This window comes from Phalangium opilio, unplaced genomic scaffold (genome assembly GCF_054372755.1).
Source record: "Phalangium opilio isolate 3A_F unplaced genomic scaffold, DU_Popi_V2 ptg000025l_1, whole genome shotgun sequence".
Taxonomy (NCBI): Eukaryota; Metazoa; Arthropoda; class Arachnida; order Opiliones; family Phalangiidae; genus Phalangium; species Phalangium opilio.
This window is the reverse complement of record NW_028324156.1, coordinates 1,815,389-1,833,542: the sequence shown is the minus strand read 5'-3', so window position 1 is coordinate 1,833,542 and position 18,154 is coordinate 1,815,389. Positions and strand designations below refer to the sequence as shown.

The following is an 18,154-nucleotide window of genomic DNA, read 5'->3' as shown; positions in this document are numbered from 1 at the left end:
GTCGGGACCAGTGACCCCTCATGTTGGAATTATTAAACTGGTCCTTGGGACCAGTGACCCTTGCATTAATTATTTTTTTACTGGTCCCATTATAAAATTACTAAATTGGTGAGAATAAGAAACGTGTAAAGACACAAAAGTAAAGAAGCTGAAAGTTCTAATTGATTTTGACCTGAAATTTTAATGAGACTTGTGTTTAGACGTGTTTTATTATTCTAAAAGGATTCAAGCTTTTAAAAAGTATTAGATTATACAGCCAGATTGTCTAGCCCATAATTAATTAGTTTTACTTCAAGAAACCAAGGAACGCTTTTGCTGTAACGTTTGAAGCTAGGGCACATCTTGGGGAAACTATAACCTTAGTATTATCAGAAGGGGATAATAGAGGAAGGATGACACTCTGTATCCTCTTAATGCTTCAGTTATGTAACGTCATTCTTCCCAGGCTCACCCTTTTAGTTTGCTTTCCCGCTCATCAAACTACAAATGGGCATCGCACCGTAAGGTGAATTCTATAGTTGTTTGGCACTAAATCCCCAGAAATCATCCCACAAACGTGGGACAAAATGCACTAGTGCGTCTTGCCAAATATGTAAAAGCTAATAGAGTAATGATGAGGGAACTATTTATCGTGTATGTGATTCGGTTTAGTAACCTTGCTCTAAATGTTCCGATGTTGGGAAGAATGACGTTACACTCACCCAGCTTTGTGGTACACTTCTCTCGAAGAGAAGTATTATATACTTCTGGTATTATTGACCATTGTCATTACTGGACGGAAGACTCGCATATCTTGCAGATGCACCATTTTAGGTGGAATTTCTGATAGCGTTTTGACGCGTTTTCCAACCAGATTATTCTTACAGGACACCCTATTTAAGAGGCGACTAAACCTATAGCATCTTCTTTCTTCATACTATTTTTATTTTACTAATTTTCTAATTAAGAACAGGAATAATTAGGCCTAAAACAAACAAAGATTTTGGAATATATTACACATTTCATTTCAGAACTTTTGATCAACGTAAAACAGGGTCCCCTGTAAAATTAATTAACTTCCATAGGAATTAGTTTAATTATTATGATCTCAGGTTTCGACCTATTAGACAAACATGTTTATAGGGTGGTTTTTCCAGCTATAGGAATCCATAAACTCCGGTACCACACTTTAAAAGTGGATAAAAGTGTTTTTGGGCTGTTTAGAAGACATTATTAAATTATAATTAACTAAATTATTATTTATATTAGAAAATAGAAACAATAAAATTGAAACGCACGCTCCCGCCATATTTTGAAGTCTGCCTAACTTCAGCAGCGCCATCTAGCGGTCCATGTTTGGAACGAATAAGCCTTTTCATTCTGGGTTCTTTTTGGGGGCGTTTTCCGAGACAACTGGCTGCTGCGAATTTTTGTTGGATCTTTGCTGGTAAATATTTTGATTTTATTTATATTTTAAGGGTTAATTTGGATTAAATACCAATGTTTTATCGCAACCGATCGGAAATTAAGCGTCGCAAGTGGAAAATTTATGCTTAACCGTGCCAAATACGGTTGGCACACTACGACCAAGGCTTAGTATCCTATGTCTTTTGCCGCGTTGGGCGTTGGCACACTACGACCAAGGCTTAGTATCCTGGGCTTTTTGGGAGTTGGCCTGAAGGCTGAAGCCTATTTCAGTGGTGCCTACAGAGATCTTTCCAGGTAAATATTTCATTTATATATTAAGGGTTAATTTAGATTAAATACCTAAATTTTATCGCAACCAAATGGAAGTTAAACGTTACCCCCATTCCGCTATTGATATGGGTTGTCTCTCCCGAATCCCAACTAGACTCCGACACCTACCAAGGGAAGTTCGACTTTCTATTCTTGGTTGGTCTTCCCTAACAACGCGTTGCAAATATTTTGACCTTTTAAGCTTGTTCAAAATCTTAAACTCCCCTAATCAAACTTATTTTTCTGATGCCCTCTCTATCGCTCCCACATGGTAAAAGATTATTCCACCGATATGCCCGTAAAAACTAGCTTAAGCACTCCTTTTTTCGTAGATTGGTCCCCATTGGAATTCACTTCCCCCTGAGATTGTATCATAAAAATCTATTGCCCAATTTAAGTCAGCACTGAAACAGTACCTCAAACTATAATGCCCCGTATGTGCCTCTGTTCTTCGGAGCTGTAAGGTTTTCTCATAGACCCTAGCTGGACATTCCCCCACAGGAGCCAAAAAAAGTGGAGAGTTGATTGTTAAGCGTGCAAAATAGGTTTCTTAATTACGACCTTTGTTTGTAGAAAACATAGCCTTAGTTTCTTTTGGGGAGTTGTGGTAAAATGCACACAGTATTCGTGATTCACATTTATGTCGTACTTATTCAAAATATTTCAAATTAATCTTATTAATTGCGCATTGCATTTATTCCTGGTTTTACTATTCAATCTTTTTAGTCGGTTTAAAAGTAATTCAAAGTGATTATTTAATTGATATTTCAAGATTGACCCTAAAAGGTATTAATATTTATTTTTCTAGTTACGTTAAATGATTTATTTGAAAGTAAATCTGATTTTTTCAAATTACTCGGGGCCGGATTAAAGGGGGGGGGGCTGAGCGCAAGGCTTGTTTGGGGGCGCATTGAGTTCCCCATCCACCCATACTAAAATCTTGGGGATCTAGTAAAGAGGGGCCAATTAATTGAGGAAAGTATTTATAAACATACCCCCTCCATAGGAATAGCATTATACCCAACTTTGGAGACTCATAAGATGCCTTTTGAGTATGTTGTAGTCCTATTTGCCCCCCCCCCCCATTCAACCATACTAAAATCTTGGGGATCGAGTAATTGAGAAAAATGTTCATAAACAGACCCTCCATAGGAATAGTATTACCCAACTTTGGGGGTTCATAACTCTGGTTCTACTAGATATGGGATGATGCCCTTTGAGTATCTTATTGTCCTATTTGCCCCCCCCCCCCTCATCCAACCATACTAAAATCTTGGGGATCGAGTAATTGAGAAAAATGTTCATAAACAGACTCTCCATAGGGATAGCATTACACCCAACTCTGGGGGCTCGTAACTCTGGTTCTACTAGATATGGGATGATGCCCTTTGAGTATCTTATTGTCCTATTTGCCCCCCCCCCTCATCCAACCATACTAAAATCTTGGGGATCGAGTAATTGAGAAAAATGTTCATAAACAGACCCTCCATAGGAATAGTATTACCCAACTTTGGGGGTTCATAACTCTGGTTCTACTAGATATGGGATGATGCCCTTTGAGTATCTTATTGTCCTATTTGCCCCCCCCCATCCAACCATACTAAAATCTTGGGGATCGAGTAAAAGGGGCCGAGTATTTGAGAAAAATGTTCATAAACAGACTCTCCATAGGAATAGCATTACACCCAACTCTGGGGGCTCGTAACTCTGGTTCTACTAGATATGGGATGATGCCCTTTGAGTATCTTATTGTCCTATTTGCCCCCCCCTCATCCAACCATACTAAAATCTTGGGGATCGAGTAATTGAGAAAAATGTTCATAAACAGACCCTCCATAGGAATAGTATTACCCAACTTTGGGGGTTCATAACTCTGGTTCTACTAGATATGGGATGATGCCCTTTGAGTATCTTATTGTCCTATTTGCCCCCCCCCCCCATCCAACCATACTAAAATCTTGGGGATCGAGTAATTGAGAAAAATGTTCATAAACAGACCCTCCATAGGAATAGTATTACCCAACTTTGGTGGTTCATAACTCTGGTTCTACTAGATATGGGATGATGCCCTTTGAGTATCTTATTGTCCTATTTGCCCCCCCCCCCCATCCAACCATACTAAAATCTTGGGGATCGAGTAATTGAGAAAAATGTTCATAAACAGACCCTCCATAGGAATAGTATTACCCAACTTTGGAGGTTCATAACTCTGGTTCTACTGGATATGGGATGATGCCCTTTGAGTATCTTATTGTCCTATTTGCCCCCCCCCCCCAATCCAACCATACTAAAATCTTGGGGATCGAGTAATTGAGAAAAATGTTCATAAACAGACCCTCCATAGGAATAGTATTACCCAACTTTGGAGGTTCATAACTCTGGTTCTACTGGATATGGGATGATGCCCTTTGAGTATCTTATTGTCCTATTTGCCCCCCCCCATCCAACCATACTAAAATCTTGGGGATCGAGTAATTGAGAAAAATGTTCATAAACAGACCCTCCATAGGAATAGTATTACCCAACTTTGGTGGTTCATAACTCTGGTTCTACTAGATATGGGATGACGCCCTTTGAGTATCTTATTGTCCTATTTGCCCCCCCTCATCCAACCATACTAAAATCTTGGGGATCGAGTAATTGAGAAAAATGTTCATAAACAGACCCTCCATAGGAATAGTATTACCCAACTTTGGAGGTTCATAACTCTGGTTCTACTAGAGATTTGGATGATGCCTCTGAGTATCTTATTGTCCTATTTGCCCCCCCCCCCATCCAACCATACTAAAATCTTGGGGATCGAGTAATTGAGAAAAATGTTCATAAACAGACCCTCCATAGGAATAGTATTACCCAACTTTGGAGGTTCATAACTCTGGTTCTACTAGATATGGGATGATGCCCTTTGAGTATCTTATTGTCCTATTTGCCCCCCCCCCCTCATCCAACCATACTAAAATCTTGGGGATCGAGTAATTGAGAAAAATGATCATAAACAGACCCTCCATAGGAATAGCATTTCACCCAATTTTGGGGGTTCATAACTCTGGTTCTACTAGAGATTGGGACATGCCCTTTGATTATGTTATAGTCCTATTTGGCCCCTACCCCCCCCCCCCCCCATCCAACCATAGTAAAATTTTGGGATCGAGTAAAAAGGGGCTGAGTAATTGAGAAAAATGTTCTTAAACAAGCACTCCATAGGAATAGCATTATACCCAATTTTGGGGGTTCATAACTCTGGTTCTACTAGATATGGGAAGATGCCCGTTGATTATGATTAGTTAGAGGGGGCGAGGGGGTACAGGCCCACGGGCGCAGCGCTTGTTGGGGGCACATTGATTTAAACTATTCCCCCCTTAGCAACATTTGCTGTTCCTTTTTTTTTGTGAACTTAAGGGGGCGCGCATTATCTCGGCCCCCGGGTGCAAAATTGCTTAATTCGGCCCTGAAAATACTTGTGCCATTTAAGTTGATAATAATTTTAATTTGTATTTGATTGTTTGAATTTTATTTTTTATAGCTATCATGCGTTTCCAAAGGAACAATTTATGTTGGATTCTAGAATGAATAACTATTTATTTGGCAAAAAATGGCACCTAATATTAATCAGGTCAATAAACCCAGTACAATTCCATTCTTAATTCGGGCCTACACTTTGATTTTATCCGTTGAAAGGGAATCTCACTAGCAAAACTATTTAGACAGCGTGTGAAGCGGCTTTTAGACCATTATTGGGGTATTTAGTTTATTATTTATTATTCTATTTATTGTTAGAAGGGAAGCGCTGTGTCCTTTAATTTTTAGGGATTTTTCTTTTCGCCAGGACATAAATAAAATCTTGCTTATGGAATAGGTGAACACTGGTCCTAGCCCTCCCTTTTAAGAATAATGAACGCGTAATCAGGATTTCAAGGGTGAGATTCCCTTAGCGGTATTAAGGTATCTAGTTTATGGTTTTAATTATATTTTTAGAGGAAAAGCGTTTGGCAACTCGTTGAGGGAGTTTTGTAGGATCTAAATAAATTTCTGATTTAGGTTTAAGGTAGAAGGTTGCTTATACGCTTTCTCCTTTAAAAGTAAACACGATTTTAAGCGGGTTTAAGGCGAGGCTTAGCTTTTTATGGTATTCTTTCCCTATTAATGTTACGAGTGTGCCATTTATTTGCCAAATAATAGTCATTTGTCTTATGCCGGAACGCCGGAACCTTAAGCGAGAATCATCATGCGAGAATACTCGAGTGGATTTTCGTTTTAAGGTAATTAATTTCAAGTTATTCGTGTGTCTTTTTCCAAATACTAATTCGAATTTTTCTTGCGCAGGAAGAATTGGACGTCTGCGAGTGGACTTTCATTGGAAATCCCATGCTAAGGACGAAGTTTCCTGGTTTTGGGGGCTCCACAGCGGGCTTTAGTTTAAATTTAATAATTCCCGAGTTGAACAGGGACTTGTTAAATTTAAATTGGGCTTGCAAGGCTTACTTTGGGGGTGGTAGCTTAAGTTTAAAATTTAAGTTTCGATATTGGGGAAGGAACAAAAATAGTCGAAAAACACTTAGGGTAGTTTTTTTGACCTTTTTTATGCTTTTTTTTATTGTTTTTTTAATAATTGTTTTATTTTTTAATAAATTTTTCATAAAAAATTATTTTTTTTGTAAAAAAAATTGATTTTAACGTGTTTTTTGTTCTATTTTATTAAAAAATAAGCCTAAAAAGGGTCAAAAAAAACCCCTTAAGTCCAGACATTAAAAAATTGAAGCCAAGTTTAGTATCGTAAAAATTTAAAGAAAAGAAAGAACGAGGTTTAAGGCAAAATTTATTCAATAAGAAACAAAAAAACCAAGTGTTTACAAAAATTTCGAACAAAAAAATTATTAAAGAGTTATATAAGTTAAAGTTTGAACGCGAAAAAAATAATAAGTAGTTACATATAAATGGCAAGCAAAAAAAGTAAAATAAGTGGTTACATGTAAAATTTTCAATTAAAAAAGTTGAATTTTGTATCTTCTAGCTTCGATAATTTCCTCCGTAACTTCGAGTCAATGTTGAGAGAAAGATAGCAAGTCCGGAAGAAGACATCGTGTAACGTAATCCAAGAAAGCTCGTCATCAGGAATGATACAAGTCCAGAACAGCGGAAGTCATCGTGCATCGTCAATCCAACAAAGGATGTGATCAGGAATGAAAAGTCATCGGGAAAGATATGTCTCGGGATGACCAGCGACAGAAAGAGCCAAGAATATCAGCTGCATCTATAAATGAAAACATATTAATTACACATCTTAAACTATTGCCTACTTTTGGGCGGTCCTTAATTAAAAAACTGGCTACTAGATTTAGAGAGAAAGACCAATTGTCACTCCAAATTAAAGGAAGGCTTTACTACCGTGATTCCCACCCTGAATTAAATATATACTCTGGCTAACTAGTTATTTCCCATAATTGGATAGAAAATAATTTTAGAAAACCTACCATTTAATTTTAAATTAAATTATGTAATTTAATAATGAAAATATTTTAAAATATCCCCTAAATTAATTTTATTTAAACCTGCCAGCTATTTATTTAAAACTATTGCCACAGGTAGAACCCATAAATAAAAACTGAGATCGAAATGGGACTAGGCTTAGGGCAACTGTCCACGTGTCTTAAAATTCTTTCTGCGTAACTTGATTTTCAAAAATCCGTCGCTTTATCTCTAAATTAATTAACAATAGCCCCCAAACTAATTTTAGGAAAACCCGCTATTTATTTATTCTAAAACTATTCCCACAGACAGACTCCGTAAATAACTAGGGTTTAAATGGAACAAGGTTTAGGGCAACTGTCCACGTGTCTTAAAATTCTTTCTGCGGAACTCTATTTTCGAAAATCTGTTGCTTTATCTCTAAATTAATTAGCAATAGCCCCCAAACTAATTTTAGGAAATCCCGCTATTTATTTATTTTAAAACTATTCCCACAGACAGACCCCGTAAATAACTAGGCTTTAAATGGGACAAGGCTTAATTTAGGCTTGTTGCAGCTGGCCTCGTGTTCTAAAATTCTCTCGGCGGGACCTGATCTCCGAAAATCTGTCGCGTTATATCTAAATTAATTACGTACCCCTTTTAATAGCTAATAATAGGCCCTAAACTAATTATTAAGGGATTCTCTCGTTGTAAAATTTTATTTGTGGTACTTGATTTGTAATAAATTAATAAAATTCACTAACATTTTTTTAAATAAATAAAATTCACTAACATTTAACACTACTTAATTAATTTAAGCACTTGAAATAAAATAAATAATTTAAGGGGGGCTAGATGAGTTTGGATTATTATAAAGTTAGGCTTACGGACTGTTAAAGCACCACGAGGCCAAGCAATGGCCGCCAAGTACCTTGAAGAGCTTCGAATTCAGCTTGCATCCTCGGGAAGAACGGTCAGCGAAATGGCGGAACGATCAAGATTCAACTTCAAAAGCAGGGGTCACGGGAGAGGTTTTTCCAAGCGACTTTCCTCGACGGCTTGCGGGAACGAATGAACTGCATGACCCGTATCGATCAGCTGAGCGGGAGAGGTTTTTCCAATCGACTTTCCTCGACGGCTTCCAGGCATCAAATGAGCCGGCTGACTCGGAACGATCAACTAAGTAAATTTCCAACGTTGCGGTGGCGCTAAAAGCTCATATGCGCGGACTCGGGTGCGCCATATCCCAGGCATGAAATTCAAATAGCTGAACACCGCTAGGCCTACTAAATGAATGAACGCTAGGCCTAAATGAATGAACGCTAGGCCTAAATGAATGAAGGCTAGGTAAACTGAATGGACAATCATTACCTATTACCATTAACATCTGTCGTGACGTCACAAGTCAATTACCTCGTTGACGTCATAGGTGACGTCACCGGATATGACGTCATAGGTGACGTCACCGTATATGACGTCATAGGTGACGTCACCGGATATGACGTCATAGGTGACGTCACCGGATATGACGTCATAGGTGACGTCACCGGATATGACGTCATAGGTGACGTCACCGGATATGACGTCATAGGTGACGTCACCGGATATGACGTCATGACACGTCACCGGATATGACGTCATTGATCACGTCATCGGATTTGACGTCATTGATCACGTCATCGGATTTGACGTCATTGGTCACGTCACCGGATATTACGTCGTTGGCCACGTCACCGGATATGACGTCATAGCAAAAATTTACCATGCTTTAGATGCCAGTAAATACGTAACTACGTACACAGCGCCCCTAGCGGCAATTTATGAACTATCTATTGCTTACACGAATGTCTAGCAGAATTTTATCATGGTTTAGATGTCAGTAAATACGTAACTACGTACACAGCGCCCCTAGCGGCAATTTATGAACTATCTATTGCTTACACGAATGTCTAGCAGAATTTTATCATGTTTTAGATGTCAGTAAATACGTAACTACGTACACAGCGCCCCTAGCGGCAATTTATGAACTATCTATTGCTTACACGAATGTCTAGCAGAATTTTATCATGGTTTAGATGTCAGTAAATACGTAACTACGTACACAGCGCCCCTAGCGGCAATTTATGAACTATCTATTGCTTACACGAATGTCTAGCAGAATTTTATCATGTTTTAGATGTCAGTAAATACGTAACTACGTACACAGCGCCCCTAGCGGCAATTTATGAACTATCTATTGCTTACACGAATGTCTAGCAGAATTTTATCATGTTTTAGATGTCAGTAAATACGTAACTACGTACACAGCGCCCCTAGCGGCAATTTATGAACTATCTATTGCTTACACGAATGTCTAGCAGAATTTTATCATGTTTTAGATGTCAGTAAATACGTAACTACGTACACAGCGCCCCTAGCGGCAATTTATGAACTATCTATTGCTTACACGAATGTCTAGCAGAATTTTATCATGTTTTAGATGTCAGTAAATACGTAACTACGTATACAGCGCCCCTAGTGGCAAATGTGTTAATGCTTAATTATCCGTTAATATTAATAATAATAATAACCCATAGCCCCTAAGTAACCCCAAATCACTATCCCGTTTAAAATTACTAACGAGTTTTTAGTGAGTAGCCCCTCGATAATTACTCGTAATCCAGACGCAACCTTTAATCCGTTCACTACCACACACATAAGCAAACACACAGTTATGTAACCAGCACTAGTTAAAGCATTTGTTTGTTTGTTTTACGTGGCTGCTACGACACGCTTCAGTGCAATGCACTTCGAATAAAATCATTCATTATAACTTTGAAACTGTATTCAAAATATTCATACTCGACTGACGGCTCTACTATGTTGAGCAAGCACTTTAATCATACTCTAATTCAGAGGTATGAAGCGAGTTTCTATACCTTAGTCACTAAATATATTTAGTAAGCTTACAAGTAAAAATAAATTAATCAGGCAGACTTATAAATATTATTTCAATATTTTATTTCGAAATCTATTCCATTTGATACATTCGGATTTCATATAAATTTGTAATTAAAATACTTTTCAAAAATGTGGTAATCATTTTTATAACTTTGGTTAAAGTCTTTTATTCTTTTTATTATTTGACGCCATAACTATAATATAATTAATAAGCTTATAAATAGAAATAATTTTATCAAATAATATTTTATAAATATTAATGCAAGTTTTTATTTTGAAGCATATTTCATTGATACATTAGATTTTATTAAAAAGATTAATAATGAAAATAATAAGAATATTTTTATAAACGCGTAACTTCCGAGTGTTGAGTCCAGGTACTGAAAATAATAAGAAAATTTCTATTATTAACAAATTTTAATCGGCTTAGAACTTCCACTGTTTTTCCGCGCTAATATCCTACGGTGGAAAAAGAGGTTGTTAGGATGGAAAACCAGGGTATTTAGTGGCAAAACGTAGCATTACGCTTTTGCGTCCAGATAGGAAGTGCGTAAAGTCACTGAGTGTTGAAAAATTAGGAAAGTAATTTGCGCGTTTTTATGGAATAAGTTAATTGTTAAAATTAAAATTGCATAAATATTATTAACCATGTATAGATTAAGCGTATAAAAGAAATATGTAAGTGCGAGTAAACAATAGTAAAAAGATAAAAACCCACCCAACCTTGAATACAAAAATAACAGAAGTAAAAACCTTGAGCTTTCAATTTCTAAAGCGACCAACCCTTAATAGTAACGAAAATGCACCTTCGTATTTGTAAAACAAGCTTTGTTAATCTGTAATCCTGGAGAGTTTCTATCTCGAACTAGCGAAAGGGGAACCTTCCCAAAACACGTCTATTTCTCCACAAATCGAGAAGAGTTTTAAAAGAAAGTACTACCCTGTGACCCCGGATATTCACTTATAACGTAAGTAAATTTATTGAAATAAGGATTAAGGGTTCTAATTTTTTGTTAGAGTATCGATGGGCTATTCACTCTGATTTTCTTTACGGGTACCATGATTTACCACTGTTAAAAGACGCGCGTCGAAGTACGGTACGATGTGGCTACTCTTACGAGCCCAGCCCTTGGGTCGTCTTGTTATAACTTCGCATTAAATTATTTGTTTAGATAACCCAGAGTTGCTAAATAACTACCTCGGAACTAAGACCAATTAATAAACAAAAATAACTACCCAACCATTGTTTCAGTCGACCGGTGAATGGATTTAAAAATAAATTAGCTCTCCCAAGTAGCGCTTTTCTACACCGAGGCCAGAATGCGCGAGTGTTTAGCCCCTCGGTGACATTATAAACTACTTCAATCTCACTATTAAATTATACATTGTCGAGGGGTCCGACATTTACACGAAATCCCGTACGCTTCTCGCGAAATCTTTGAAGTAATCAATAAATTACGAAATCAAAGAGGAAATTACGAAATCTTAGGCGAAATCAAGAAGAAATCCCGAAATTCCTTACGCTTTTTTTTGTATAGTCGGACCCCTCGTAAATTGTACTTGGTATGCCTCAAAACATAAACATTTATAGCTTAGAAAGAAATACCAATATGGCCGCTAGGAATAGAGTAACGCCGGAATTCCCAGGAACGTTTGAATCAATACCGAACATCTGTAATTATAATAAACTAGCTGTTACCCGCGGCGTCGCTCGCGTGTAATAAGAACTTCCATCAGAATGATATAAAGAATGGCTAGATTTTACTAAAGACTAGCACCCTAGGAGCGAAGGCGTTGCCCGTCAGCCCGTCGGGACATTTTTATTACTTTTCATGCGGACATTATTAACTAAAGAAGGGTTTTAAAATTTCTGGCCGCCATTTAAAAAGATGGCAACAAATCGAACACAAAAGACCATTCAGCCCGTCTATAGGTTAAAGGAAACCAGTTTACTAAATATTTGTGAAATCGGTTGAAACGCGCGGACTTGGTTGCATAGAGAAGATTTTTTACATTTCGCGGCGCCATTTATTAAGATGGCGGCGGATTGGAAAAATCTTTCTATATATATATAAACAGAAATATTCATTAATTTGCTTGAACCGGCAAATAATAATGCTTGAACACGAAAGATTTGATTAAACAAAATTTTCTTATAAATAAAAGTTAAACAAGATGGGCCAAGGACTGGGCTCATAATAGTAGCCACATCGTACCGTACATAACAGGCGTACATAAAATTTACGTGAATAGCCCCTGGATGCGCTACTTTTAACTGTGCTAAAATGATTACCCGTAATCCTTACTTCAATAAATTTATTTATGTTATAATTGTAATAGTGCGACGCCAAGAGAAAACTTGAGTGAGTAGCCCCTCGATGCGCTACACTTAACATTGCTATAATGATTACCCGTAAGGCCATTCTAAAAACGAGGTTTTAGCTTTAACAATGCTAAACTGATTACACACAAGTAAGCCTTAATAGAATAACAGAAAGTTTTAGTGATTATCCCCTCGATGATCGAGTTACCTTTAACAGTGCTAAAATGATTACGTACTTAACGTTCAATTAATACACGTACAGAAACTTTTAATTTACAACTTATGCCTACGCATACTTATCGCATCTTAAAAATTTCTAACATGAACTTATGGCCAGAAGCGTTTGAAAGAGAGAGAGAATTCGGTAAAACACCCAAAGACGAATTTTAAAGGGAGAGTATATAGCTTAACCCTACTATCATAATTCCCTTCCTCATAAGTAGACGAACGAAAAATATCACCTCACCACAATTCTCTCCCTTTCACTTTCCCTTCAACGACTAACGAAAACTTCTGTACAGCCAAAGGTGGGTATACTGGCACGACGGGGACAACAACAGGGCAGATCAAACTAAGAGCCATCTACGGTGGCTAAAAACACTTTAACGTACTTTTTCTTACTTGAGAAGTATTACTACTGAAAGCTTATGCAGAGTTGAGAATATGTAAATCGAGTCCATGGTCTTACCTTTTATGATGGCGGCAGGAGGATGGGGGGGGGATGAAGAGAAACGTCCAAACCGCGGTCCCCATCTCTTTAGATGGTTACTGAAAGAACGTATAAAGGATCAAAATTAAACACTTACGCCCGTCTTTTCACAAACTAAATAAAGAAATACATTTTTTAAATAATTTTTTGGGACCCTTTTACGAACTGAAAGAGCTTACCTTCCTCAATACACAGATATTAATAATCTACACCTAGATTAGACGTGAATACAACTCTCAAATCTAGTAATTCTCTATTGTGAATGTAATATTTTCCTTTGTGTTTAGCATATTTTTCAAGTTACTAATTTAATTACTATACCAGGGATAGATTTAATTTTAGAAGCAGGAATGGAGACGGTTAGTATTTACTTCAGTCCGACTCATAACCTAGTATAGAGCCCTCCATCCAACACGTAGTTAAAAGTTTAAATTATCTTGATGACGTTACTGACGGGGAAGGCGAATAATACGTAATTCCTTTTTACCTTTGGCGTTATGACCCGCCTCTTCTTTCATACCCCTCTGTCCCGTGGAAGGGGGTTCGTTTTTTATCGTTATTTTTTATTAATAGTAAATTGTGGATCTTAGATAAAGGTAACGGTATTTTACTCTTTCCCTACACCAAAAACTCTACTAGATTAGTGTTTAAGATGGATTAAAGATTGTGGGAGAGTCGAGTTAACGCCGGATAAAATTAAAAAATATCACTACATGTGCAGTCAACGCGTAATATAGGCGGCGTTGCTTCAAAGGCCTAAGCTAGCGTGAAAAACCCGCTATTTTTTTAATTGGATTTGCGCGGTCACGTGATGCGCATAACCAAGGTAACTAGGTACGCGTGCACGAATCTCCCATCTCCCATCGGAGACGTCGAAACCTGAGCTCTAAGATATTAATAAACTGGTCCCACCGTCTATTTTTTCCAAAAACGATAATTAATTAAGTGCTCCTTGGGACCAGTGACCCTAAGTTTTGGAATAAATAAACTGGTCCGAGCAATTAATAAACTAGTTTTGGACTTGTAAACCTGTCTTATTTCCAACCCTGGACTTGGAGAGTAACTAAATGCTCAGCGACTGCATAGCCCACTCAATCACGCAAGCTGCCCGTTGGCCAAAAAGTACGACTTTTGGATTATAGGCGGGAAGTTCAAAGGAACCCAAAGTTAACATTAAGTTCTGTGGGAGGACGTAGGTTTTTGGCCAGATCCGACCTGAAATTTTAACGACAAGAGTGTTTTATTATTCTAAAAAGGCTTCAAGATTTTAGAGTTGATATTTTTTTTATAAGAATTTTCCAAAGTCAAAACGAGGGGCTTATTTCCAATTATCCTTAAAATCTGAACCTAATTTGAGGTTCATTTTCACCATCTCTTTAACATTAATAAATAAAAATGTCCTTGGGTCTAATCTACTCTTGCGGTTTAGTTTTATAACGGTTAGTTTTACTTCAAAAAACCAAGGAACGCTTTTGCTGTAACCTTTGAAACTAGCGCACATCTCGGGGAAAGTAACCTTATTATCATAAGTACCATAATTATGGTACTTATGTTATTATCAAATTGACCACTTCTGATATAAATGGAATTCTTCGCGTCGTGTTGCGCGAGATCGAGTGGACTATGCCGACTGCTAACGAAAAGTCCGGGAATCAGGAACAAGGGTTAAAATTTTCAACCCCGTAGTCCGTACAGTGAGAATACGGTTCAATTGGTTAAGTACCGGACCAAACCAAAAATGCCCTAACCTAATTTGCATAATTTAAACATGATATTTGAGGAACATATACTTTTCAGTGCGTTCAGTGCTGTCCTACAAAAAAACCATGTGACTATTACGATCCAAAAATTCCAGGTAAAGTTAGTTAGAATTTTTTTATTCTTGGGATTTTTTTTGGGAGCTTTGTCATGTTTTAGGGAAAAACCATTTGATCTTAGCCACGGGTCGTTTTGAAGGCTATTACTAATGTATTTAAATTAAATTTCAACGCGAAATTAACGTAATAATATAATAACTAACAAAATGAACGAAGACGATAGTTTCGATTTTCTATTTAAAATAGTACTCATTGGAGATTGCGGAGTCGGTGAGATGAAAGAAATTGGAACTAATTTGCATAATCGCACTTTTCTTATATCTCGTTAATAATTATCATTAGGTAAAACGTGTGTTGTGCACAGATTTAAGTCTGGAACATATATTGAACGTCATGGCAATACTATTGGTGTAGATTTTGCTATGAAAACACTTTCAGTTGAAGGCAAAAAAGTCAAGGTATGTTTTTTTATTAATAAATCAATTAATAATTAAGTTAAATTAAATTAAATTAAATTAATGATAATTTTAGCTTCAAATCTGGGATACAGCTGGCCAAGAACGATTCAGAACAATCACTCAAAGCTATTATCGCAGCGCTAATGGTGTCATCATAGTTTATGACATAACTAAACGTTCTAGCTTCGTAAGTGTTCAAAGATGGATTGAAGAAGTTCAACGTTACACCGCACCCGACATTCCCTTATTACTAATTGGTAATTACATGTGCACCCTTAATTACGCAGTTAAAATATATTAATTAACTATAATTAGGTAACAAATGTGACATGGAAAGCATGAGAGAAGTAACTCAAGAAGAGATTGATATGTTTGTCGAAAGATACCCCGAGGTTTTAGAAACAATGGAAACCAGTGCTAAAGAAGATACAAATATCTCCAAAGCTTTCTTATCATTAGCTACTGAATTAAAACATCGTCATAGTTCAGATTTACATCCCAGTTTTGATAAAGGTCCCACTGTTAATATGTTCGCTTCAAAGTCCATTAACACATTACGTTGTTGCAAGAGTTAGAATATTACTTTCTACACATAAAACTAACTAACCCAAAACGAGCAGCGAAATCTTAAACTCCAAACCCTTTCCTAGATATTTAAATAATAGGAAATATAATTAATTAATAATATTAAATTAATCCCAACTGAAATAATTATTTCTGTAAACGGATTGTGATATTTTTAAAAAAATAATAACTGCAGATAGAATCTCCAAAAAAATTAATTTGGTCCTAAAATAAAATTAAACAATAAGCAATTTAATTTAAATAATCAAGATTTTGAAAATTTTAGCTCAGTATTATTATAAGAATAAGAGCGGTCAAAAACTTTGCAGGGAAAAATTTAATTAAAATTACCAAAGATGTAATTTTTGATAAAAGAAAATGTATAATCAAATATTTCCCTCCCTTTATACTATAGTTAGTCTATTGCAGGCTAAGAAGGGATGTTTTTAAATTTAAAATGAATTGTATAACAAGTTTTAACCTAATTGCTCTTTTTGTAAAACCAACTATACAAACAAACGAATCAGGACTGTAAAATCATGTAAAAGTCAAGTGCCTTTTTTTAAAAGAAAATTTAAATTTTGGTCCAGTCAAACACAACACAATGCTTGTATTTTTGAAAATATTTTGTATTTGACAATAAACACAAATTTGAAATTTCACCAATAACATTATTTGTTTACATTTCAATTTTAATTTTATATAGACAATAGATGGAATTAATTTAAAGTTAAATCTACATCAATGGAATGATTTGATTTGAAATGGGTTTTTAAAACAAAAACCCACGTTTTCTGAGATCAGATTTGGCTTCGGCAATTTGCTATTCAAATTTAATTGGGTTTAAAATGGAATAAAAATATTATAACCTGAGTTTTTTTTTAATTAATGGTAAGAAAAATAATATTTATACTTGTCTTAATTCGGCAGCGGCTTTAGGACAATCATTAAATGTGAATACACGATAAATGAGTAGAAGGAAACATCCCAACTACATTTTATGTAGAAAATATGGCACCATAAATTTAAACTCTACTTAATTAAACAACCTTAGTAAACTTACCCCAAATAGAATGACCCCATACACAGGTAGCTACGGAACCAAATACATAATAATATTAATTACATTTAAACAATGAAAACAATAATTAAAGATCATACCAAATATATGTGAAACCTTTGTACATCATTTAACTTGTATGGAAAATGCTCGCTTAATAAAATAGCCCAAATTCCAAATATTATACTGAGACCAAACACCCATTCCAAAGCTTTCGTCATTTTTTTAATAAAATTATTGCTAATTAACTGTCAAATTATCTCTAAAGAATCGTCTGCTTCCACATTGACGACCAAAAAGCCACGACACCTACGATATTGGCGGGAGATGGCGCGTGCCACGCGGGAAAAAAAGGGGGAGAGTTTTCCCGCCCGAATTCGCCTAGAGTATTGTTTTTTTCCCGCCAATATTTCAAACTTAAGCTAGCTACGTTTCAAACCTGTAAATAAATGGTTCAAGGTCCTAAAATTCCTAAACTTAAACCACGTAAATTAAATTTTTTTTTGCACAAGATTTAACTATTTATCCTTGCAAAACTTCAAACTTTGATTAAAGATAAAATTAAGGGCAAGTTTTGAAATAATTTTTAAACATAACAGTTTATAAAAGAGATTGCGATTCTGCAACAAAAATGTTAGTAACTTCTTCTTTTTGGGGGTCCCCAAAAATCGATATTTGGGGGCTCCTCTTTTCTATCAGAGAAATGAAAATGATGGGGATGCAGTGGCCCGTAAAGAGAAAGAGAAAAGGAAGACCGGGAGATATTTTTAACCCTTTCTATTTTTGTTCGGGATTTATTCTCTCCAACAAAAGGAAGAGAGCTTTAGATGCTTTTGACGCAAAAAGAAATGTCAAGAACAAAAGAGATGAAACGTAAGAGATAGGGGCCCCCAAAAATGATGGAAAATCCTCGCCTCTTGGCCCCCCCCCCCCACAAAAAAACTAAATCAATAATGGTGCAACACGAAAATCATAATTAAATTGCAGAATTTGCATCTAACCATCAAAAGAAAATATATACACTTGAGACAAACGCGACAATTCGCCTTACGTTTGATTAAACCGGGATAGATCAATTGTAATAGTGTAATAGCGTGCTCAACCTCTCATTAGACACAC

General features: G+C 36.2%; 2 protein-coding genes and 3 long non-coding RNA genes across 8 annotated transcripts; 2 read left to right on the top strand and 3 right to left on the bottom strand.

The window, feature by feature from the left end:
* Positions 1-1,294: 1,294 nt before the first annotated feature.
* On the top strand, positions 1,295-7,962 carry LOC149691690 (uncharacterized). Of its 4 annotated transcripts, none has more exons than XR_016383429.1 (4): positions 1,299-1,426; positions 1,510-1,701; positions 5,240-5,975; positions 6,728-7,962. It is a non-coding gene; the product is annotated as an uncharacterized LOC149691690 (long non-coding RNA). The 4 variants fall into 4 exon arrangements; XR_016383428.1 differs by having other exon boundaries at positions 1,300-1,426; positions 6,040-7,962; XR_016383430.1 differs by lacking the exon at positions 5,240-5,975 and having other exon boundaries at positions 1,295-1,426.
* On the bottom strand, positions 6,517-8,338 carry LOC149691689 (uncharacterized). Its single transcript, XR_016383431.1, has 2 exons — positions 8,052-8,338; positions 6,517-6,967 (listed from the first exon to the last, which is right to left on the bottom strand). It is a non-coding gene; the product is annotated as an uncharacterized LOC149691689 (long non-coding RNA).
* Positions 8,339-10,233: 1,895 nt separating this feature from the next.
* On the bottom strand, positions 10,234-13,616 carry LOC149691688 (uncharacterized). The gene is made up of 3 exons (XR_016383426.1): positions 13,316-13,616; positions 13,116-13,195; positions 10,234-10,484 (listed from the first exon to the last, which is right to left on the bottom strand). It is a non-coding gene; the product is annotated as an uncharacterized LOC149691688 (long non-coding RNA).
* A 623-nt stretch (positions 13,617-14,239) lies between these two features.
* LOC149691687 (ras-related protein Rab-43-like) lies at positions 14,240-16,644 on the top strand. Its single transcript, XM_089869066.1, has 4 exons — positions 14,240-15,223; positions 15,296-15,411; positions 15,485-15,668; positions 15,727-16,644. The coding sequence occupies exons 1-4, from the start codon at positions 15,160-15,162 to the stop codon at positions 15,984-15,986; spliced, it is 624 nt and encodes a 207-aa protein (XP_089725192.1). The 5' UTR covers positions 14,240-15,159; the 3' UTR covers positions 15,987-16,644.
* Positions 16,584-17,950, bottom strand: Dpm3 (Dolichyl-phosphate mannosyltransferase subunit 3). The gene is made up of 4 exons (XM_089869068.1): positions 17,137-17,950; positions 17,039-17,068; positions 16,889-16,966; positions 16,584-16,798 (listed from the first exon to the last, which is right to left on the bottom strand). Exons 1-4 carry the CDS (start codon positions 17,254-17,256, stop codon positions 16,748-16,750), a joined length of 279 nt encoding a protein of 92 aa, XP_089725194.1. The 5' UTR covers positions 17,257-17,950; the 3' UTR covers positions 16,584-16,747.
* Between the last annotated feature and the right edge of the window lie 204 nt (positions 17,951-18,154).